Source organism: Ochlerotatus camptorhynchus, unplaced genomic scaffold (genome assembly GCF_037179485.1).
Source record: "Ochlerotatus camptorhynchus isolate MF236.1 unplaced genomic scaffold, CSIRO-AGI_Acam_v1.1 ptg000230l, whole genome shotgun sequence".
NCBI lineage: Eukaryota > Metazoa > Arthropoda > Insecta > Diptera > Culicidae > Ochlerotatus > Ochlerotatus camptorhynchus.
Window position 1 is genome coordinate 1,760,409 of NW_027040720.1, and position 23,250 is coordinate 1,783,658.

At 45.1% G+C, this 23,250-nt stretch overlaps 2 protein-coding genes across 2 annotated transcripts in view; one reads left to right on the top strand and one right to left on the bottom strand.

The window, feature by feature from the left end:
• Positions 1-1,092: 1,092 nt before the first annotated feature.
• LOC135704103 (E3 SUMO-protein ligase RanBP2-like) lies at positions 1,093-1,446 on the top strand. Its single transcript, XM_065225528.1, has one exon. The coding sequence runs from the start codon at positions 1,093-1,095 to the stop codon at positions 1,444-1,446; it is 354 nt and encodes a 117-aa protein (XP_065081600.1).
• Positions 1,447-9,273: 7,827 nt separating this feature from the next.
• The window catches only part of LOC135704075 (xaa-Pro aminopeptidase ApepP-like), a 42,157-nt gene continuing 28,180 nt past the window's right edge, over positions 9,274-23,250 (bottom strand). The window contains exons 2-5 of the mRNA XM_065225502.1: positions 11,213-11,348; positions 10,738-11,146; positions 10,581-10,676; positions 9,274-10,523 (exon numbers count right to left, since the gene is read on the bottom strand). Of these exons, the coding sequence (XP_065081574.1) occupies positions 9,301-10,523; positions 10,581-10,676; positions 10,738-11,146; positions 11,213-11,348 (1,864 nt within the window). The 3' untranslated portion in view covers positions 9,274-9,300. The remainder of the gene's footprint in view (positions 10,524-10,580; positions 10,677-10,737; positions 11,147-11,212; positions 11,349-23,250) is intronic.

The following is a 23,250-nucleotide window of genomic DNA, read 5'->3' on the forward strand; positions in this document are numbered from 1 at the left end:
AATAGGAGATACCGCATAGTGCGCTTTGCTTCAGTCCAATCCGCTGTATTCGGGGCACTCACCTTTCGCCCAAGTAACGAAACGCTGATCGCTACATCTGGCCTCGTATTGATCGCTATGTAGAGCAAACCACCAACCAAATTGGAGTACGAAATATTCGTTGGTAGCTTGCTGGACTCCTCCTTCTTTGCTTGAAGATAGCCGGGGTCCATCGGGATAATAACTGCTGGATGTAGCACTGTTGGTTGAGCAGAAACCTTCCATCATTTTCCCGCTCCATCTGTATGCCCAGGTACTGCCGCACATCGCCAAGAGAAGTGGTTTTGAACTTCCTCGATAATGCTTTCAGGATCGCTTCATATTTCGCCTCGGTCTCACACACGATGAGCATATCGTCGACGTACAGCAGGATGAACGCTTGCTTCTCACCGTTGGTCCTTACGTTCTTTGCGGAGCGAACACCTGGTCATAGTCAGTGCCGAACTTCTGACTAAAACAAGGGGTGAGACAGCTTTACTCTGAGTTGCTTTTTTTGCAGCGAGTAACTCACTGTACCTCAAAATTTAGTCGACGTTCATCGATGTTTTTGTCTGGTTACTCCTTGGCTTACTCCACTTATCCCTTTCACATATTAGACGTTAGTCTTGTTTGTAAACAAAATAGAATTGTTCGGCTATTTTCTGAACAAAATCTGATGAATTCCAGATCGTTTCATGTGAATTCCAGATTTTGTTCAGAAAATGGCTTTAACGATGCTGGAAAAGCGTCGAAAGGGGGCCGCATTGGCGTGGATTTTAATCTGCTTCTCTGTGCCAATTGGCTGCTGTTGCTGCTGTTATTGTTTTGGAAGTGCTTTTTGTTCGTATTCCTCCGTTTCAAAACGTTGAATGTGAATTAACTTTAGGTAGGTGGATTTGTTCTCGTAAAATAACCACAGGAATCGTTTCCAGATGTCCACCGAGGAGAACATGAAATCGTTATGGGAAATCACTGGGATACATAGGAAATATCTTCCCTGTTGGATAAAAAACCGATTAACATCCTATTCCCAATTCGAGCTCCGAAGGAAACCCTGTCAACCACTACCCCAGAATGTTCAGCCGGAGCATCAACACAGTCGACACTGCTGAAGTCGAAGATGAGGAAGACGATGAAGACACAGCTCCCAGTATTTCCGGTGAGTACGATCCTCATCCGGACTTCAAACCCATCATCGATCTAACCGTCGAAATCGAAGTGACAACCGGTGAGGAAGACGAAGAACCAATGTTCTGCGTTCGCTCCAAGCTACTGCAGATGGTTCAGAAAGAGTGGAAAGAAAGGGTTCTTGGCGATCTGAAGATTCTCAAGAGTAAATCCGATCCAACCAAGTACAGGATCATCGCTATGGACTTTGCTGACGAGAAACCGAAGAGCGAAACATGCTCCGAATATAATGAACAATAGTTTAAGAATAAATCAACCTTTTTCTTTCTGGATGAACTATTTTCTTTAAAGAAGTCATGTTCAACTTCAACGGAGACTTCCTTCGACGGCCGCAGCAGAATCTCGGTGGTGTATCGCAGAAAACGGCAGGTTGTTGAGCGATGGGTACGGGATCACTTCGACGAGTATCGGAGAACGGCGGGGTACGTATAATTTGCCGGATCTGGAGTATTTGGTCAGGCGGGTCGAGTTTTTCTACCACATCAAGCCGGTTGTTTGTTGTTGTTTTGCTGGACAGCAGCTTTTCGGCTTCGCATATTCATATGTTGCTGTGATGTGAAAAGTGAGATTGCAAATGACAGTGATCTTGCTCACTGAGCAATGTGAGTTACTCGAGGTGCCTCAAAAGCAACTCTAATATTGCTCATGATTAGGAGCTATCTTACCCCTTGGACTAAAACCTTGTGCGACCAGTCTCGCCTTGTAGCGTGTCACGTTACCATGCTCGTCCAATTTCCGCTTGTACAGCCATTTGCAGCCGACCGCCTTTCGTCCATCTGGAAGGGCTTCAACTGTTCATGTCGAGTTATCTTGAAGGGATTGGATCTCTTCTTCCAGCGCAGCTATCCACGATTCGCTCTCTTGTCCGCTTACTGCTTCTTCATACGTCCTCGGTTCAGTAGCTGTTGCCATGTTGCTTGCTTCATGGTACCGCTGTGGGGCGACACCTTTGTTGGACCGCTCTGATCTTCGTACGATATTTTTATCCAAATCTTCATGAAGGGACTCGTCACAAGAATCGAAATCCGTGTCGGTTACGTCCGACCTTCCATCGTCATTTTCTTCGTTAATCTCTGGATCGTTTGGATCCGGAACTTCTTGATTTGCTTCAGCCATAGGAGGTAACGGCTGTAGAATTTCCTCGTACGACTCCTCCTCCAGATTAGGAACATCGGTACCGGGTTGGACCAACTCCTCAAAGAAACGAACGTCTCGACTGATGATCAGCTTGTTAGTGGCTTCGACTTATCCTGGAGTTTGCTTCGCTTTTCCTTCGGCACATGCAGACAAATGCTCTGCATCTAAACACTTTCAGTTGTGAAACGTTCGGTTTACGTCCCCACCAAAGCTCGTATGGTGTAATCTCCACAGCGGGAGAAGGTAGGTGGTTCTGTAGGTACACGGCCGTAGCGGTTGCTTCAGCCCAAAATCGTGCAGACATCCTGGCGTCCATTAGCATGCACCGACACATTTCAATGATGTATCGATTTCGTCTCTTCGCCACTCCGTTCTGCTGTTGCGAATATCCGGCAGTAAGCTCGGGGCGGATTCCATGCTTGCGGTAGAACTCCAGCAGTACTTCGCTCGAATACTCCCCTCCCCGATCAGACCTGATGCGCTTGGGGTACTTCCCGAACTGCGTGTGGACATAATTACAGTATTCCACTATGCGTTATACAGTAGCGACTATAATCGTCTACTAAAGATACAAAATAACGATATCCACTCACCGAGGGTGTCTCCAGTGGTCCATACACGTCCGAGTGGATGAGGTCTAATGGTCCGGAAATCTTGGGGAAAGGAGTTCGACCCTGCTTTCCTTTCACACAAAGCATTTGCAACCTTCCACAATCTGCATCTTTCATACCGGTAACAAGCTTCTTTTCAGCAGAACATCCAACGCATCATCTTCCCGGTGTCCAAACCGTCGGTGCCAGGTGTGCTGGCAATCTCGCTTGTGAGATGCAGTTACCCTCGCGGCGACAGCCAGGGTCTTACGGTATTCTTGATCTTCCTCAGGAAAGTGGTCCGCAACTGGAGCCATTCCTGCTGCCAGGCTTCCATGATTGTGTTCGTAATCCAACGCCTGACGTCTAAGAGGGGAACGTTCCTGGTGTAGCGGGGACCAAATGGACCAGATCCCGCCAGTCTGTCCGCAGCCTCGTTTCCAGGAATCAACGTAAAGACGGTTGAAGGTGTGACGTACCGTCGAACTACCGGAGTGATGGCTGCATCTAGGATGGCTGCGGCTTCCGCAGAAAAGACGGAACATACCTCCGGTAGACTTTGAATTATTGCAGTGTTCGGTCCTGCCACTCCGAGTCCAACTCCAGCCTGCGACCGCGATCCGTCTGTAAAGCGATGAACGTGCCCCGGATGACCGACCCGAGAAGCTCTGCAACAGAACGCCTCAACGCTGCGGAGTTATCTCCGGCTTGGAATCCACTTTTAATCCGCTTATCTATTTTGATAACGTTTTATCGCCAACTCTTCTCTCCATGCCAGTGGACCCTGGCCACCGGGGGGAGGTCAAGGTTGACTGAAGTGCGGAGGGCTATGTTCCCTTCATTGAAGAGAAATTCCCTATCGTTCCCGGATGTCTTAGCGGCAAGGGCAGCGGTTTTCGTGGTAATGGCTGCAGCAGATCGATAGCGTAAAGAGAGGATTCCGATTTCCACACATGTGGCATCTGCAGGCGTGGAAGGGAGGAGGCCGGATACGATTCGTACGTAGGTATTTTATACCGAAGCGAGGATGCGGTTGAGATCCTCGGTGGCTAAGCAGGTTATTTCGAGGCCGTAGAAAAATCGACTGTCAATAAAAGCCCGGGCGATACGAAGGCGGATCTCACAGTTGCTGGAGTGGTGCGGGCGGGAGATTGTCCTGACGATGTTGATGCGGCTATGACAGTTTTCTTTCAACATCCTGAAGTGCTGATCGAAGCTTAGGGTGCTATCCAGAACTACCCCCAGAACACGCACTGTTTTCTTGAGCGGAATCGGATGATCTTGGATGGTGATCGGTGGTCCCCGAATCAGATGGTCCGAGCGGCAGATATGGCACCGTACACTCTTCGGCGCGGAGAGCTGGGAGCCAATCGAAAACACCCACCTGATGACGGCGGAGACTGCTGCTTGGGCTATATTCCTGGTCCGCTTAGTCCGCGACGATGAGTATGTCATCGAAATAAACGATTACGTGCACGTTCTTTGGCAGTCGGTTCATTGCCACCAGGACTAGCATTATCGCTATGACGGAACCCTGGGGAACCCAGTTTGCTCGGAAAACGGATCCGAGGTAGTGTTCCCGACAGTCACCTGGAAAGTACGATCAAGAAGGAAATTGCGTACAAAATGTGTGATGTGACCTTCCCGGCCCCAGCCAATGAGCTGCCTGATGACGCCAGGTGTCCACGTCCTGTTGAACGCCTTTGAAATATCAAGGGAGACTAACTCCGCGTAGTGACCTTTGTCATGGGCTACCTTAAGTACTTTTCCGAGAGCCGTAAAGTAAGTAGAGGAACCGTGTCGCCGTTCGTCAAGGAGACCGTTTGACTCCAGAAACTGCTTGAGGCGAAGATTTACTATTCTCTCCATCACTTTTGCCATGCAGCAAGTGAGCGCAATCGGCCTAAAGGAGGAGGCTTCTCCACCCGCCGCGTTGTTATTTGGGATGGGCACTACCAAGCTTTGTTTCCAGAGGTCCGGGTACGAGTCGGTGCGCCATAGATCGTTGAAGAGGGTGATAAGCCTCGCTTTTCCGACGAGAGAGAGGTTTTTTAACAACGGGTATCCAATCTTGTCCGGCGTGGAAGATTTACCGCTACTGCTGCCGAGGGCAAACTGAAGTTCCCGGAAGGTAAAAACTTCGTTGATTTGGAGGGAAGGAACATCGGGAGGAATTCGTAAATCACGAATGCTGCTTGTGGAGGGGTTGACGCGCTGGATGAATTCGCTGTCGTAGTCACGGACAGCAGACAAACCGACGAAATAGTTCCCTAATTCGTTGGCGGTTCTGAGATCGTGGTGCCATGAACTCGGAATAGTGATTCTAACCCACAGCTGCTCCAGAGTATTACAAATGGGTGTTGGATCGATGAAAGTGTTCCTACGGGTAGACACAGCGATCAATACACTTCCACCTCACCGTCCCAATCACACTCGCTAGCGGCCAAATACAACGAATCCACCTTGGTCCGTAGTCCATACATATTTTGATAGTAGATGTGTAAGTCATGAACTTCCTCTATAGTCCTAATTGGAACGAGTTTCCCGTTGCTGGACTATGAGGGAACATACTCGGGAACATAGTTCCCTGTTGGAGCAGACTGGACTCTTAATCCAGCAACGGGTCCGGAGCGATCGAAGGTTTCCATAGTGCCTTGCACGATGCGTACCAGGATTGAAGATGAAGCGGATTCAGTGTTCGTAGGTTTTTTTAACATTCTCATATAAGGTGGAGTATTGGGAGGAAGCATCACGCATCATTTTCTGCTTGACCGTCAAGCAGTACAGGTCAGTTTCTTCTCGCTCTCTCGAGTTGTTCGCTACGTTCGTTTCGATACTGTTCGCACTCCTTTTTTGTGGTGTCGATTGATCCCGATCGGACACCGCCAGTGCACAATTCGCATCGAAGAAGCAGTTGGCCAACAATCGTTACACCATCCTGGAAAACGGCGATGAATCGAAGGTGGAAAAGAAGGAAAAAGTTCCACCGTTCTTCGTAAAAGGATTCCCGGAAGGGTTGCGGGAGAAACTCGACTTTTACATCGATAATGGTCAAGTACACCATGCGCATGTGTACTGGAGACATCAAGCTGATGGTTCCATCGATGAACCACTACAAGCCCGTCGAGGCGTTGCTGAAACTGAAAAACGTGGAGTATTTCTCCCACGATATTGAGGCAACCAAGCCGCACAAGGTGATCTTGCGTGGCCTTCTCGACATGAAACAGTCACACTGTCGCGTGAATTGAAGCATCATGAACTCAAGCCGATCCAAATCTTCAATATGAATCGTCATGACGCTTCAAGTAAGTACCGTGACCAGCTGTGTCTGGTCCACCTGTAAAGAAATTCAACATGCTTGAAGGACCTCCAGAGCATTCGGGCCCTTTTCCACATCGTGGTGATTTGGAAACAGTGTAAGCCAGTCCACCGTGATGTCCCCAATGTGCGAACTGCATGCTGCATCGGTCCCGCAAACAGCTGGGGTACATAAGTCGTCAGTCATATGTGGTAACCGAAGTACCTCTCCACCTCCAGGGCTATCGTGGCAGCATTTAGGTGCTCCTCCTTTATCAGCGATTGAGAATGCAGACACTCTGCTTGCATCGACGGAACTTGATACACTCGTGACAGAACAGCTTCATGCTGCAGTATCCCTCATCAATAAGTATGGACTGGGAAGTTATCAAAATTGCCAATTGGAACGCTTGCTCGATCAGGAGCAAGAGCATCGAGTTCGTTGAACTCAACAAACGAAACATCGATATCGCCATCATCACCGAAACGTACCTGAAGCCCGAGATTAACGGAGGAACATCGGCTGCTGTCGAGCTTCCAGCTGAAGAGTTTCTATTCCTGTCGGCCCCATCAACATCGTCGCGGTATATTGCCCCAAACAAGTCAACATCAGAGATGGGTCGGCAGCAGATCTTCGAAGAGATCTTGTCAAGCTAACACGACGGCGGGAATACTTCTCTTGAGTGCGGACACTCCCACCCGGTTGAGTCGGTCCGGTGTTCACGCTATCATCGATACCTTCATCAGCAACATGGGCTCAACCTATCACCTACCAGGAACTCAGCTTGGACCGAGGGGGACTCAGCCCGGACCTAAGACTAATTGCAATAGCCTTACCAAAATTATCCAAGCCAGGATGGTGGATCTCAGAAATAACGACCTTGCTAGTGGTTCATCTGACATACCCTGTAGAGAAGGCTGTCCACACATACAACATAAGTCCACACGAGGCTGCGGTTGCTGAAAACGCAGTCAACCTCTATCAGACTCCCAACATCTTTCCTGATTCCTTGGCCTATATCAAATCATCCAAAAATATGAAGGCCCCTGGTTTCGACAACATCCTCAATCTGGAACTCAAACATTTGAGTTCTAGATTCTATGATTACCTGGCTTGACTGCTTACCCTCGTGCTGGAAGTTAGATGAAGACATGCCCATCCGGAAACCTTTGAAGGATCCCTCCTCTCCTTCAAGTTACCGACCCATCAGTCTTCTCTCAGGCTTATCCAAGCTGTTCTAAAGGGCAGTTTACAGCCAGTTTCTAACATCTGCCGAAGAAAACAACATCTTACTCGAGGAGCAGTTTGGCATGATGGCCTGATGTACAAGTTGCATCGATACGGTCTTCCGATCTTCCTCGTGAAGATCATACAACATTATTTATCAGGCAGAACGTTCCAGGTCTCTCTCAATGGCATCACATCGGACGCCTTTAACATCGGTGCAGGTGTGCCCATCCTGTTCAATCTATTCACCTCCGATATTCCGGCTCTCCCTGATGCTGTTCGCAGACAACACATCCATCGTCTACAAGGGTAGGTTCATTGGAGCTTTTCCTGCCAAACTTCAGAGAGGTTTGGATGTCCTGTCTGAGGATTTCAACAACTGGAAGATCCATATCAACGCGGCGAAGACCCAGGTCATCATATTCCCACATTCCCAATCACCAAGACTTGTTCCGTCGAAAATAATAAGATCTGCTTGAACGGCTCAGTAGTGGAATGGTCCAAAGATGTTGTGTATCTCGAACTAACACTAGACAGCAAGCTTCTTTTCAGAGAGCACATTGACAAAACTAACACCAGTGCAACCCTACCCCAGAAAAATAAGCTTGCTGTCTACAAGCAAATCATCCTTCCCGTAATCGAGTACGGTATGGATCCAAAGGATTCACAAGAAGATTCTTAGAATGATGCTAAACTGTCCTCCACGGACGCAAAATTCTGAGGTCAACCGCCTGGGTGGTCTTCAGTCTCTGGAAGAGCGAAGAACGGTCTTCTTGGAAAGCTCCTGAGACACCTGTCTGAGATCAGATCCTTAGATCATACGCGATCTATGTAGGTTTTCACATTGTTCAATTAAAACGAAACTATTCTGTAAACTAGATAGAAAATGCAAGTATTAAATTAGAATATCAAACATTTGTGTCATTTTCAACAGTGAAAAAGTGTTAATTTTAGCAGATTCGTAGAAAAATTTCCAATCTATTGGCTAGTTTAGAATTAAAATTCATCCGCTATTGACAAAGTTATAAGTGGTCAAAACCTGACCAGTTTTCGTAACGCGCTCGATATTTGTTTTTAGAAATTGCACCCCCAATATGTAATCAACTCTGCACACTGTGCTGACACACTGTTTGGCACGATAGAGCACATTTTGACAAGTAGGACACCAACAATATAATATAAAACGGCATCACTGCTGAGTGTAGACGTTTTGCAAATCGTTGCTAAGGTTGACTACTCGATTGAATACTTTATTTACTCAAAAGTTAAGCTAGTAAAGCACGACAAACCGGTTTCGAGGATCACTGTCAACACGGTTAACTGTAAGGCCTTGCTCATTACTGAAAATTTGATTTGAGGTTTTATTAAAAACTGGCTCGAGAAAGTTGCTCCTGCATTGTGGGATTGAATTCTCGCCCATCAAAGTGACAAATTGGTAGTACATCTGCAAGTTATCAGCAGGTCAACGAGACCTCGAGCCGGAATCTGGTAGACAGGTTGAACTCCGCATACATTTGATGGCTTCCACTTCCTCTTCCACCTCCCGATCTGCAAACGCTCCAATGAGAATGAAGAGAAGCTAACTCTAAGACCAGAAGGTCGCGAAGAAACGTGCTCAACTTTTTGGCTCAGCACTGCTACTATCTTCGGTCCCAAGCTAATCGATGCACCCCTCGAAACATAGGAAAATCCACGAACCCCTCATTTTATCTGTCGAAATTTCATAGCGAATCAAAACAAACATTGTGTAGTACTAGAATGGGGCTTTTCACCAACAATTTTCACGGATGTTCTCAAAATCAAAATGAGTCTCAATCGGTTTCGAAACGCATTTACTTCATACTACGACTTCGCTATCGGTTGCGTCTGCTTGCCGAGCCAAACATAGGCATCGTCCGCTTGCTGTTCCAAAAGAAGTGCTCCAACCTCCCTCAGAACCCTTTCGTGATAGTTGTTGACCAGTTCCACTTCGCGATCACTCATCAGCGTAACATCCATCAGCTTTGTCTGCAGCGGAGCCACCGTATTGGTGTAGAAAGTCAACGCTCCACGGCCTTGAAAGTCGTGTGCTACGTTAGCCTTCACCACTTGGACAATGTCTTCCAGACGGATCCCGAACTCGTTGGCTTCGTAGTATCCCGGTTCATTCGAGGTGAACATGTTCTCCTGAAGTCCTTGATTGCTTGGTGACGCCGAATTGGACACGATCGAAGGCGGATATTCGTGAACCCCCAGGAAGGATCCAATTCCATGACCGGTTCCGTGGCCGTAGTCCAATCCCACGTCCCACAGTGCCCGGCGAGCCATGGCATCGAAGAACGTTCCGGAGGTCTTTGTCGGAAAGACCGCCGATCCAAGGCTGAGGAAACCTTTCAAAACTCTAGTGAAAGCTTCCTTCTGGAAGGCTGTCGGTTCACCCATGTGCACCGAACGGGTGATGTCCGTCGTTCCGTCCCAGTACTGACCACCGGAATCGATCAGGTAGACGTTGTCCCGAGTGATCAGAGTGTCCGTCTCTTCGGTGGGACTGTAGTGGACGATGGCTCCATTAGGACCAAAGGCACTGATCGCGGTGAAACTTAAATCCACGAAATTCTCTTGCATGCTTCGGAACTCACGGAGCTGCGCTGCACCCGACAGCTCCGTTATGTTCTCCGTTATGTTTTCTTCGAGCCAGTGAAGGTACCGAACGACGGCTGCACCGTCCCGGATGTGAGCCTTTCGCATGCCTTCTGCTTCTACGGAGTTCTTGACAGCTTTCGTCGTAGCAACGATGCTGTAAACTTGAATTCGTTGATCAGCTGGAACCTGGGCGTAGATCGCCTGACTGCAGGAAGTGGACACGATCAGTTTATCGCCATCATCGGTCAGATCTTTGATTCCGGCGAGAATTTGTCCATATTCCCGAACGATAACGGTGATTCCTTCCGAACGGAAGTGCTCTTGGATGGTTTCGTTGATCCGGTCCGGATTGGTGAATAGCAGAATCTGACCACGAGAAACGATCACGTAGCCGAAAAAGATAGGATTGTAGCGGATGTCCGATCCCCGAAGGTTAAGAAGCCCTGGGAGAAAATAAATTTGATCGGTGAGGTTTTGAGTGGGAGATCATATTTACATACATGCGATTTCATCCAGGCCGTTGATCACGATCGCCGTGGCTTTGTGGGTATCGAGGCTCTCACGAAGTTCGGCAATTTTCGCGGAAGCTCGTTTTCCTAGAATAAACAGTTATGTCGGCATTAATTTGATTGTGACAGATCAATCTCCAAACCATACCCGAGTACTTCACATCTAACGGGATCAGCGGTCCGTTGGTCTGCGGCGGTCGATTGTTCCACACGATATCCACCAGATTGCGCTCCAGCGTAATCAGACGATGACCCCCGGCATAGAGAACCCTCCCCAGGCGATCGAACTCGGTGGACGCGATCAGAAAGGGATCAGTTCCGATCTGAGATCCCGAGGGAAGATTATCCAGCAGCCACTGGTCGCGGGTTGGCACTCCAGGGACGCCTTCCTTCATCAGGGTCCAGTAGGTGAAGTCCAGTTGGTTCTCCGCTTGCAGATGGTACCGCGAGTCGGTCCAGATGAGTGCCTTCTCCAGCGTGATGATGGCCGTGCCGGCCGAGCCGGTGAAGTTGGTGACGTACTGGTAGCGACGGTCGTGCTGGGAGATGTATTCGCTCTGCGTGGATGAAGAGGGTTTTAAGAGAATGGATTTGAATGGATATTTAGAGGTGCAGCATGTTACGTTATGGGCATCGACCGAGGGTACGATGTAGGCTGCAACCGAGTAGTCCTGCATATGGCTACGGATCTCCGTCAGGATTTGCTCCATCGCTTTGGGGGTGTCGTCATACATGTACTCGTCATCGTTGGTGAGGGCTCTGTGAATGGTGGGTGGAGGATTAGAATTAGAATTTGATCGAATACATATTGCTGGCAGGTGAGGTAGGGGATATTGTGAAACTGATAAAATAGGGCAGACTACAGTGGGCCGGAAAACGGATGGATAAAGCTGGTCCTCAGCAGTTAATCTGATCATATTGAGTTTTTCAGTGGATTCGAGAGATTTTCGTGGTCTTTCGACTGGAACAAGTTCAGAATACGCTAATTTGCGGCAATGTTCTAAGAAGTACGAATTCAGGAATGAGATTCAAACGGTTAGTAGTTGATTGTTTCAAAACCATACTTTGTACGCGGTAAGAAAAAAAATACTCAAAATTAAGTTTAAAAACTACAAAGAACAACCCTATGGGGTTGTATGCAATGGTGACGCAGGACTACGTTGTCTTATATAATAAATCTTATTACTTAACTGCAGCAGGAGCTTGTGTTTTATGTAGGAATAGAGGACATAGATGGACACAGCGACTCGCGGAGAGCTACTGATTCCGATCAATAGCGGTGCGGCTTCTTCCTCCTTCCGTTGGATGCTCATGTGGGCTGTAGCTCGCTGGTTGCAGGCAGCCTTTCGTTGTGTACTGGAGAACAATGTTCAACACCACGCGCCGAAAGCACTACTGCTGCTGATGCCGACGACCGGACACCACCACACACGGTGATTGGAACTGAATCCAAGCAGCGGTTGAGGGCAGTCTTGATCTCGGCTTTAATAGTCAGCTGCTTGCGGGGAGCCTTCCGTTGTATACCGGAGAACACCACCACTCACCACGCGGTGATTGAATAAACACCGTTTGGTGAGACCGAAAGGAATTCAACTTTGAAATCTGTGTTAGGGAAATCGCTTTTCGCAGGCAATCGGTGATAATTTTAATTATCGTAGCAACAGTTGCACATTCATGCAATTTTCGATAGTGGCATTTTGAAAAATAATAGAGTCTTAAATTTAACAGATGCGCAGAAATATTTCTGACCGAATGGTGATAAAATAATTGAAATTGATCCAGGGGCAGCTGAATTATTGACGTTCAAAATCTTTCAAAATTTTGTTACATGTTCCATTTTCTGTTTTCACAAAATGTACCCTCATATAGAAATCACAGACGTAGTCCTACGTCAAAAAACTCACCGTTGGGTTTTATCTTTTGAGGTCCACCATTGTGTGAATCAGAAAAGTGGTGTTTGAACCATTTACTGATCTATTGAGTAATATTTAATAGATGAACTTAAATTTAAGCTCAAAACGTAATATTTTCCACTACCGATTGATATAGTACATTCCGTATTTGTTGAAAAGTGACATGTTTGTTAATAGTGTTGCATAAAATAAGTAACAAGAATATCTTGAAACATTTTTCAATATATTTCTATAATTAAATCACGCTACGATTCGAAGTAAAAACAATTCAATTTTCAGTTAAAAGTACTCAACCGTCATGTTTTCGTCGTTGCGTACTGTAAACTTATTTTTGGATGTAAATCATAGCATCTGGTTCTTTGCTTGCGAGTACTCCAAGATGTGGTAGCTCCATTTGTCTGGAATACATACCCCGAGACAGAGTGGCGATCACTGGGGTCGGTTGCCCAATTTGCGTCTGCGAAACCAGTTATCTGCTTTGCCGATGCCGTGTTGCGTCGTTCCTCTCAAGAATCGTAGTATTCTTTTGACATGGGACCAGTGTTCCTGGAAAGGATTGCACTGAAACTGGCTGAAGTATGATACTGTAGCACTGATACAAGGACGTGTGGTTACCATTGGGTATGTAAGGCAACCTATTAACTCGCGGTAGGGTTTCTCAAGTTTCGCCTCTTCCGGTGACCGCTGCAGCTGCAAGTTGGTTGCCATGGGCGTGGACGCCGGCTTGCAGGCCTACATACCGAAACGCTTAAGAATCGCCTCGGTGTAGCATGGCTGACTCAGATTCATGACCCCATTTTTGACATCTCGCTCGATCAGGATACCTTAAAAACATCTGAGCTTCACCCAGATCTTCCATGCGAAACTCTCGTAGCAGCAACCGCTTAATCGCTTCAACTTCCTGCAGATTCTTTGACATAATGAGAGAGTCATCCACACCGTACAACACACGGTACACGGGGCCGGGCTTCCCTTGGCGAACGTACAAACAGCTATCTTGCACACAGCGCCGGAATCCAATCTGCTTCACCAAGACTGCTTCAGCCCATAGATTGATTTGCTGAGTTTACATACTTTCTCCCTCTCCTCAATTCCTCCGGGCTGACGCATGTAATGTCCTCAGTGAGAACCCCGTTTAGAAACGCTGCTTTTACGTCCATCTGACGAACTACAAAGCCGTGGTGGTTAGCTAACGCCAGCATAACCCGCACGGTCGATATCTTGATCACAGGTGCATACGTTTCGTGAAAGTCGTAGCCATAGCGCTGGGTAAACCCCTTGGCGAGCAACCTAGCCCTCCTCTTGTGAATCGAACCATCCGGGTTGGTTTTCAGACGGAACACCCACTTGCAAGCAACTGGCCTCCGGCCTTTTGTAGATCTACCAGATGCCAAGTCTCGTTATCGGCCAAGGATTTGAGTTCATCGTCGACGGCTACTTTCCACTCGGGCCAATCATCCCGCTTTCGTAGTTCCTCGATTGTGGTTGGAAGGTTGTCAACGAAACTCTCCGCATTGAGGGTAAAAACGATGCAAGAATAGTCTTGCAGTCGCTCACTCCGGCGGATTTCCAGAGGATCTATCTCTTTAAGTTCACTATCACCTTCGCAATCACCGAATTCCTTATCTGCACTGGCCTCAAGCATCTCAGCATCATCATCCAGCTCAGCAATCTCCGGATTCACACCATCCGGCATAGGTCCAGAATTTTAATTCGGCGCAGGAGCCTCTGAATCCATAGTGGCCAATCGTGATGGCCCGGCTAACTCAACGGTTCCGGAACCCTGCTCCTCAACAGAAGTATCATAGAGGTAACTCTAAGACTAGAAGGTCCCGAAATAACGTGCTCAACTTTTTGGCTCTGCTCTGGTACTCTCTTCGGTCCCAAGCTAATCGATTCACCCCTCGAAACATAAGAAAAACCAATAACCTCTCATTTTATCTGTCAAACTTTCATAGCGAATCAAAACAAACATTGCGTAGTACTAGAATTTCGACTATAATGGGGTAAGTTAATCGTTTGCTTGGGACCAATAGGCTAGTCAAGTAGTGAGCCAATTTAAAATCGTTAGTTTCGTATTGATTGTTGGAAGTATCACCTCCTTCACTTAACAGCTTAGCAGATTCATCAGCAGCTACGTCACGGGTAATGAATATCTTCCGCCCGTCCCACAACCGATAGCCATTCACTCCGTATCCAACAAAGAAGCAGGACTTGCTGCGAGACTCCAGCTTGTGTCCGAGCTTTCCGCACGAATAACATTTCAGCTTGCTTTTCTCTCGGTCACTTTTTCCGAACGATTTACCGGTGAAAGCGGAGGACTCATTTTCCACCCCCACATCGTCACTGTTCGAACGCTTCACACTCTCGTTCAACAAACGAGCCCGTACAAAATTGAGCGTACACTGATCATCGGAGAGTTTCTCGAGGACTGTCACAAGCTGACCGTACGACTGCGGCATTGCTTGGAGCAGATAGATAGGAAACAAACGCCGATTGCAAATCGCGCACTATTCTGTCAAACACTAGCAGATGCTCTTCCGAAGATCCTCTATCATCGTACTTCATTGCCGACAGCTTCTTGAGCAGGAAGAACTGGCCCGAAATTCTCTTCAGAGCGAATGCATTTTGCAGCGCCGTCCAGTTTTCCACTGGCGATCGCTTCTGCTTGACGTACTCAAGCTGCGAATCCACTATGTTCCCAATCAGGACCGACTTACACTTCAACTCATTCACTCATCTTTCCGCCAGTCATTTCTCCCTACTGCAATTTAACCTCAGCTGCGTCTGCGGCAAGCACACGATATTCCGGTACATCTTCTGCCGCCTGTTTGATGCACGAAAGGAGCCCCAGCTCCTCCAAGTGGGCCTCAATTCGGAAACTTCAATTGTCAAAATAGGTCCCGTCAAAGAGGTACACTTTTCTGTTCACTTCCATCATAGAGGTAACTCTAAGACTAGAAGGTCCCAAAATAACGTGCTCAACTTTTTGGCTCAGCTCTGGTACTCTCTTCGGTCCCAAGCTAATCGATTCACCCCTCGAAACATAGGAAAATTCACTAACCCCTCATTTTATCTGTCAAACTTTCATAGCGAATCAAAACAAACATTGCGTAGTACTAGAATTTCGACTAGAATGGGGTACGCTAATCGTTTGCTTGGGACCAATAGGCTAGTCAAGTAGTGAGCCAATTTAAAATCGTTAGTTTCGTATTGATTGTTGCTTCCATCGTGGAAAAACACTCTCACTCGACCGAAACGAAAATCCCGTTCACTCGACCGGACGAAACACGTTCTTTCGCGACGATCACTTTTGCAGCTTCAGGCGTAGCGCTGGGCCCATAACCTGAGAAGTTTCGAGCAGGGATACGAGCGGAGCACAACAGAGAAACACGTTAGTTTAGTTTGACGTACAGTTTGGAAGTGTTTATTATACCGTAACATACAAGTAGTCAAAATAGTTCAAGGTGCGTATATAAATTCAGGTAATGCAATTACACACTCAACTGGAAGTGATCAGATTGATCCTAACAGACCGGACCTCCCGGGCGAGGCATGGAGACCCTTTTCTGGGTCCGGTAGAAACGGAAACAAATCAAGGAGATGGTAGAAATAGTTTAAGGGCTGCGCTCTTTAGTAAAGTATAAGCTCCCTATTCTTGGACATATTCACATTTTTATTTTTATGCTTGTGACGTCACATGTGTTTGGCGGGGTACCTGCAGTTTGTCTGGCTCTCCGTAGAGGTGGGTAGGTCAGTGGCGGTGGGATGATCATGATGTAGCGCTCGCTCCCATGGCGACAATGATGGCGTTCTCGCCCGTAAGGAGATGATAATAGCATAGAGGTAACTCTAAGACCAGAAGGTCCCGAAGAAACGTGCTCAACTTTTTGGCTCAGCTCTGGTACTATCTTAGGTCCCAAGCTAATCGATGCACCCCTCGAAACATAGGAAAATCCACGAACCCCTCATCTTAACTTCTATCAAACTTTCATAGCGAATCAAAACAAACATAGTGTAGTACTAGAATTTCGACTAGAAAGGGGTACCAACAATCAATACGAAACTAACGATTTAAAATTGGCTCACTACTTGACTAGCCTATTGGTCCCAAGCAAATCGAATAACGTGCCCTATTCTAGTCAAAATTCTAGTACTACACAATGTTTGTTTTGATTCGCTATGAAATATTGACAGATAAAATGAGGGGTTATTGGATTTTCCTATGTTTCGAGGGGTGAATCGACTAGCTTGGGACCGAAGAGAGTACCAGAGCTGAGCCAAAAAGTTGAGCACGTTTCTTCGGGACCTTCTAGTCTTAGAGTTACCTCTATGGGGGTACGCTTATAGATGTACTTGGGACCAATAGGCTAGTCACGTAATGAGCAAATTTTAAATCGTTAGTTTCCAACGGTTGAAAATAGTATGGCGGGCCTCGATTGGGGGCTAGCCCGTGTGGTGCGTTCGCGAAAAGGCTATGCTGCTTGTATGCTCGCCCGTTGGGTGACGAACCTGCTAGGGCCACATCAAAGGCGATGAAGACGTGGAACGGCGATGATGTTTGGCTCGCTCGTGCAGCTACGGTGTTGAACCGATGGTAATGTCGGGACTGTCCGTGCAAAAGCGATGGCGGTGACTACTGGGCCGCCAGTGCTACGGTGGCGATGCTTGGGACCGACCGGAGAATGCAGATCGTGATGGAACAGGCAGTGTAATGTCGAAGCCCGTGGAATCGGCCTTGAAACATCGGTGACGATGATAATGACCGGGGAATGGCGACGTTGATTGGTTCGCCGGTAGAATGGCGTCGACTAGGGTAGTGCTTTCAACACCACATGTCTTTCTTCAGCCGCTCGGGTGGAAGGAAGATAACGGCCCTCAGTCCTCTCGGTCTCCGGTTCCGTTGTCCTCAAATGACCTCCACTGGGGAAGAGAATAACGGACTTTGTCCGAAACAAGCAGAAAAAGGCCCAGTAGATGGACCTACCCCTCCAGTTTATTTATTTATTTCATCAACCGATGTAGACTAGTACAAATACATATACAAATTTGTTTTTCTTAAGAATATTAAAAAATATATTGTCAGCTATTATATTTTTACTTCCTACGAGTTATGATTCCGTATGGAGTTAAAATATTGTTTTAGTTTATGCCGAGACATTGAAAAGTCAATGGTTTCGCAGTATTGATTGTAAGACGCCATCATGCGATTTAATGGCCCAAATTTTGCATAATTTGTGCGATGATGGGTTACGGCAAATAAATTTCGATTTCTGAGTTGTCGAGTAGGTACATAAAAATTTAATTTTGATTAAAGTTCTGCTGAGTTAATGCGCTGCGAAACGATATCGTTTACAAACGAAACCATTGCATATTCACGACGCTCTTTTAATGTTTGTATGTTTATAAGCATGCAGCGTGCTTCATATGATGGAAGAGGAAATGATGTCCAACCTAATTTACGAAGGGCATATAATAGAAATTGCTTTTGTACTGATTCTAATCTTTCTTCGTGCGTGATTGAAAATGGAGACCATACAATGCTGCAATATTCCAGTATTGACCTCACATAGGCAATATATAGTGTTTTAATTGTGTATGGGTCCTGAAAGTTATAGCAAAAGCGCTTGATAAAGCCTAGCATGTTATTTGCCCTGTGAATAATTGTATTGTAATGGTCTATGAAAGTTAGTTTGGAGTCTAAGATAATCCCTAAATCCCTGACTCTTTCACATTTTTCTACATTCTGATTTCCTAATGCAATTGAAATGTTTGATGGTGTTCTTTTTCTGCTAAATGATATTAAGTTGCATTTTTTTACATTCAGTTCTAATAGGCTTTTTTTACACCATGTGTAGAATATGTGTATTTCACTCTGGAATATATTGATGTCTTCATCATTTTTTATTTCCAAAAAGAGCTTCATGTCGTCGGCATAGATTAGCAATTTTATTTTTTTGAGAATGAAGGAAATGTCGTTTACGTACAGAATAAAAAGAAGAGGTCCCAGATGAGAGCCTTGCGGGACTCCTGAGGTGACTTGAATTGGGGTCGATTTCTTTCCGTTGAATTTAATTATTTGTTGGCGGTTAGTTAAATATGATTCAAGCCATTTCAGGAGTCCTGGCTCAATTCCAATTTTTTTCAATTTGAAAAGAAGCATTGGTATGTCAATTCGGTCAAATGCCTTGCTAAAGTCTGTATAGAGAGCTTCTACGTGGTTTCCATTATCCATTGCATTTAATGAATAGTCTATAAATTCAAGTAAATTTGTCGAGGTCGAACGTCCTTTAAAGAAGCCGTGTTGCATGTCAGTAATTCTATTTTTGGTTTGAAGAAATAATTTTTCATTTACAATTGCCTCGAAAAGCTTTGGAATGCAAGAGATAATGGCTATTCCACGATAATTACGTACGTCAGATTTTCGGCCAGATTTAAAAATAGGTACTAAAAATGAGCTTTTCCATATTTTTGGGAAGGTTCCGGATTCCAGTGACATATTAAAAAGCCAAAACAATGGAGCAGTGAGTTCCATTGCTAGACTTTTTAAAAATACTGGAGGAATTCCGTCAGGTCCAGGACCTTTTGAGGCGTCTAAATTCTTTAAAGCCTGCAAAATATCCTGCACTTGAAGTTGATTGACGCCAATGTCCCTTGAAAATTCTGGATGAAATGCAAAATAATCACGGTCGCGATCTTCATCGGAAAATGTCGTATAGATTTCTTGAAAAAAAATTGCAAAAAGCTTACAATTTTTTTCCGAGCTATCCCCGACACGTTCGTCAAGATGCATTATTGATGGAAAATTGTCAGATTTTAATTTGGTTTTTACGTAATTAAAGAAGTTCTTTGGGCAGGACTTTATTTCAAGTTCAGTTTTTGAATTAAATTCTTCAAATGCATTACTGATGGCTAAATCTAGTTGATCGCATAAGTCCAAATAGATAGCCAAATTTTCACTATTATTGTGTTTTTTGTAACGTTTATGTGCTTTCTGTTTTCGATTTTTTAAGTTTTTTATTTGTCTGTTATACCAGTCTGGATTTTTTGTGCTTCTGTAGCGTCTTTTTTTCTTCAAAGGTATTTCTTCCAAAATTATTCCTGATAAAATTTGGTAGAAGATGTCTACAGCAGTTTCAACATTTCCTTCATTCCTTAGAATTATTTGCCAATTGACGCTGTTTAATTTATGTTTGATTTTTTCGTAGTCTGCTAATTTGTATTCAATTTATTTGTATTCAGTTACTACATGGACGTCACATTTTCTCCCACTACCAATGATTTTGTTCGTCAGAACAGAAAAATTATATTTTCCTGAATCCTTTCTCCTTTCTCCTCCTTCTAGGCACTGAATTTCTTCCTCTTCAGCTTTCTAATCACTAGCCTAAGTGAACAGATCGTTCCACTAACTGTCCCTTATCTAGATAAGCAAACTAACCTACGGCTCCCTGCGGAGGTCAAACAATTGATTCTTTGTTTCTTGTCAAACGTTCCTTTCCGTGGCATCATCCGTGGTTTCGCCGTTTTTCTGCAGCGAAGCGGCGCGATACGCGATATTTTCCGCTGGTTCAAACCGCTGTAAACAAAGTGACTCTCACGTCATAAAACTAACTCTGTGCTCGCAGTAGGGTATTGGTCCCAAGCGAACGATTAACGTACCCCATTCTAGTCGAAATTCTAGTACTACGCAATGTTTGTTTTGATTCACTATGAAAGTTTGACATATAAAATGAGGGGTTAGTGGTTTTTCTTATGTTTCGAGGGGTGAATCGATTAGCTTGGGACCGAAGAGAGTACCAGAGCTGAGCCAAAAAGTTGAGCACGTTATTTCGGGACCTTCTAGTCTTAGAGTTACCTCTATGGTAGGGTTGTGTCCGCCTTGTAAATCTACTAATTATTTATACGCGTGGTGACAAAGTCACCTCGAAAGCTACACTGTTACCGTTGGTTACAGGACAAACACTTATTGTAGGGTAATTTGAAGAGATAACTTCCTGATGTCTTATAAAAAGTTATTAACAAGGTAGATGACCTCCTTTTCGGAAAATTTTGCATCCGGAAAGTCAGGAGTCTGGTCTTCCGGAACACCCGGAACATCCGTAAAAGTGGTCTATTAATGAAACTGGTCCTAAAGCTCCGTGTTTTTTTCGAAACCGCTCATAGACGTCTTATTAGAATTAATTCGGAATTTTGACCGGAATATGAGCCATGGGGACTATGGGATGGTTCACCAGTAGATCCGGAATATTCGTAAAAGTGATTAATTCATGAAACTGATCCTAGAGCTCCTCATTTTTTTTTGCGAAACCACACATAAACGTCTTATCCGAATGAATTTAGAGTTGTGACCGAAATATTAACCCTGGGGACCACGGGATGGTTCACCGGATGATCCGGAACATCTGTTAAAGCGGTCAATTCTTGAAACTGATCCTAGAGATCAACTTTTTTTTTCAAAACACCTCATTGACGTCTTATCAATATGGATTTAAGCATAAAGGATGTCCTACATCAAATTGCATCACAGAAAAAACGCTGTATTTAGAATATTACCTAGTTGGCAGATGCTTTTCAAATTTTCAGACAATAAAATATAACCCATTAGTAAGCTTTCCGCATATTCATTTCATTCAACTTCAATACCATGACCGTACACTCGCACCTTACGCTCAACTCCACTCATTAGGTTCTGTACAATATCTGGCTGCAGCTTCTTCTGTACGGAAACCCACTTTTTCTTCATGTCTTCCTCAGATTTTACCTTCTTGGGATGCTTCCGTAGTGTCTGATTCATTATATCCCAGTATTTTTCGATGGACCTTAGCTCCGGTGCGTTGGTCCTTGGGTACGAAAGTGACCCCGTTGGCTTCGTACCACTCCAGGACAACATTTGAATAGTGGCACGAAGCTAGGTCCGGCCATAAGATCGTAGGGCCCTCTTGTTGTGTTACCGCGAGACAAGTAATCTACAGATCAAAGCCATAAGCAAATCCACATAGTTGCACAAGGTCCGTTGATGTCGATACCAGTTTCAAGAAAATGAAATGAAAAGTAGGGTAAAACAAAAACGATCGCTCGTTTACATAATATGCCTGCACTATTTATCTAGGAACGCTCATGCTTTCGAGTGAAGAATAACACGCCCACGTGCGTATACCATAAGGCATAATCTTCCCTCTCGGTTTATCCTTAAGGAAGGATATGATTTACTGTTTAAGCGCTACAAATGTTTCAAATTCTTATTTGTTAACCTTTTCAGACCTGAGTAAAATAAACCAATAAACTTAGAAAAATGATGACCAAATCCCGGTTCTGAAAAGGACATAGTACATAAGGACTCAATATATAAGTTAGCCCTTTGAAGGACAAGTGGCATTTTTTCAGCTTAAAGTTAGGAAACTAGTGAAAGGCCCGGTATTAAAAGGGACATGGTAAATTCCGTAAGAACAGGTAATATTTTTACATAATTATAAATCACTTATGCAACACGTAGACCTAAGATCACTTTGTACAGAAATTGAAAATAAAGTTAAGTTCGAAGCTTACTCCAGGTTCTTCATTGAATCCGAAAAACTCTCGATCCTTAGAAGTGAAAACTTCTCTCCTAACGGAGAAAAAAGTAACTTCAAGAAGCTGTTTTTTGGCATAGGTGTCACAAAAGCGAAAGACTCTCTAATCAGAGAAGAAAGTAGCTTTTGGCAGTGACATGTTGCTTCAACAGAGGAAGCAGACGCTTCTGTAGACAGTCCTTGAGGTAGATCTCCCCGTTTACAGTCCCGGTAGTCACGAACGGCGTACTCCGTTTGCCACATGAGCAGATCGCTTGCCAAACTTTGAAAGTTTCCGCTTCCTTACTTCCTCCGGAACATCAAACTTGTGCGGTGAAGAACAGTAGCCCTGGAAGCTGCTGGAAGTCCGCCTTGACGTAAGTCTCATCATCATCATCATCAACTAAAATACATACATTCGTGACGGTCTTCGGCAACAGTGTCGTATGACAGAGCCTGTCATATGACATTTTAGTTTGGTACTGTAATTTGATAGCTTGCTTTGCAAGTGTCGGAAGGAAAGACAGTCGATTATCATAGAAAATATGCCGACTACGGTGAACACCAGGGCCCGACAAAGTCACTTTCAATCGAAAATCGTCAAGCGACGATGAAGCTGTCAACCATCACTTTCATTTGAAAGTCTTTTCTTCGAGGACATCCCAGAACCACTTTCGATCAGGTTCCATGCTGTTTGTTTTGGCTTGACTCGTGTTCATTTCTACTTTCATTGTCAGAAGAAGCTTACTTTTGCATTGAAGTGAAGCTGTTCGATCCAAATTCACGCAGTTTTAATGACTTTTGTTGATTGTTCACTCGGTTCATGCGCATAGATCTGTTCACGTGGATGTCAAATTTATCATTGTCGGGTGGTTTGTTTACCCATCAATATGGGTATTTTTTAAATTGGGGTGACGTCTAGAGATCGAAAATTTATTTGCGACGCTATTTTGAAATCCAAGATGGCGGCTTCCAGTTTAAAAAAAGGTGGGAAATGCTGTCAAATACTTATCAACAAAGGTATTTTTGGAATCGGGATGATGTCTAGAGGATGAAAATCGATATCCGACGCCATTTTGAAATCAAAGATGGCGGCTCCCGATTTACGAAAAAGTGGAAATACAGTCATCAATATTGGTATTTTTTGTAATTGGTATGAAGTCTAAAGATCGAAAATTGATATGCTTCCTATTTTAGAAA

Coding starts and splice junctions, on each gene's coding strand:
- LOC135704103 (XM_065225528.1), top strand. CDS start 1,093: ATGTTCAGCCGGAGCATCAACACAGTCGACACTGCTGAAGTCGAAGAT.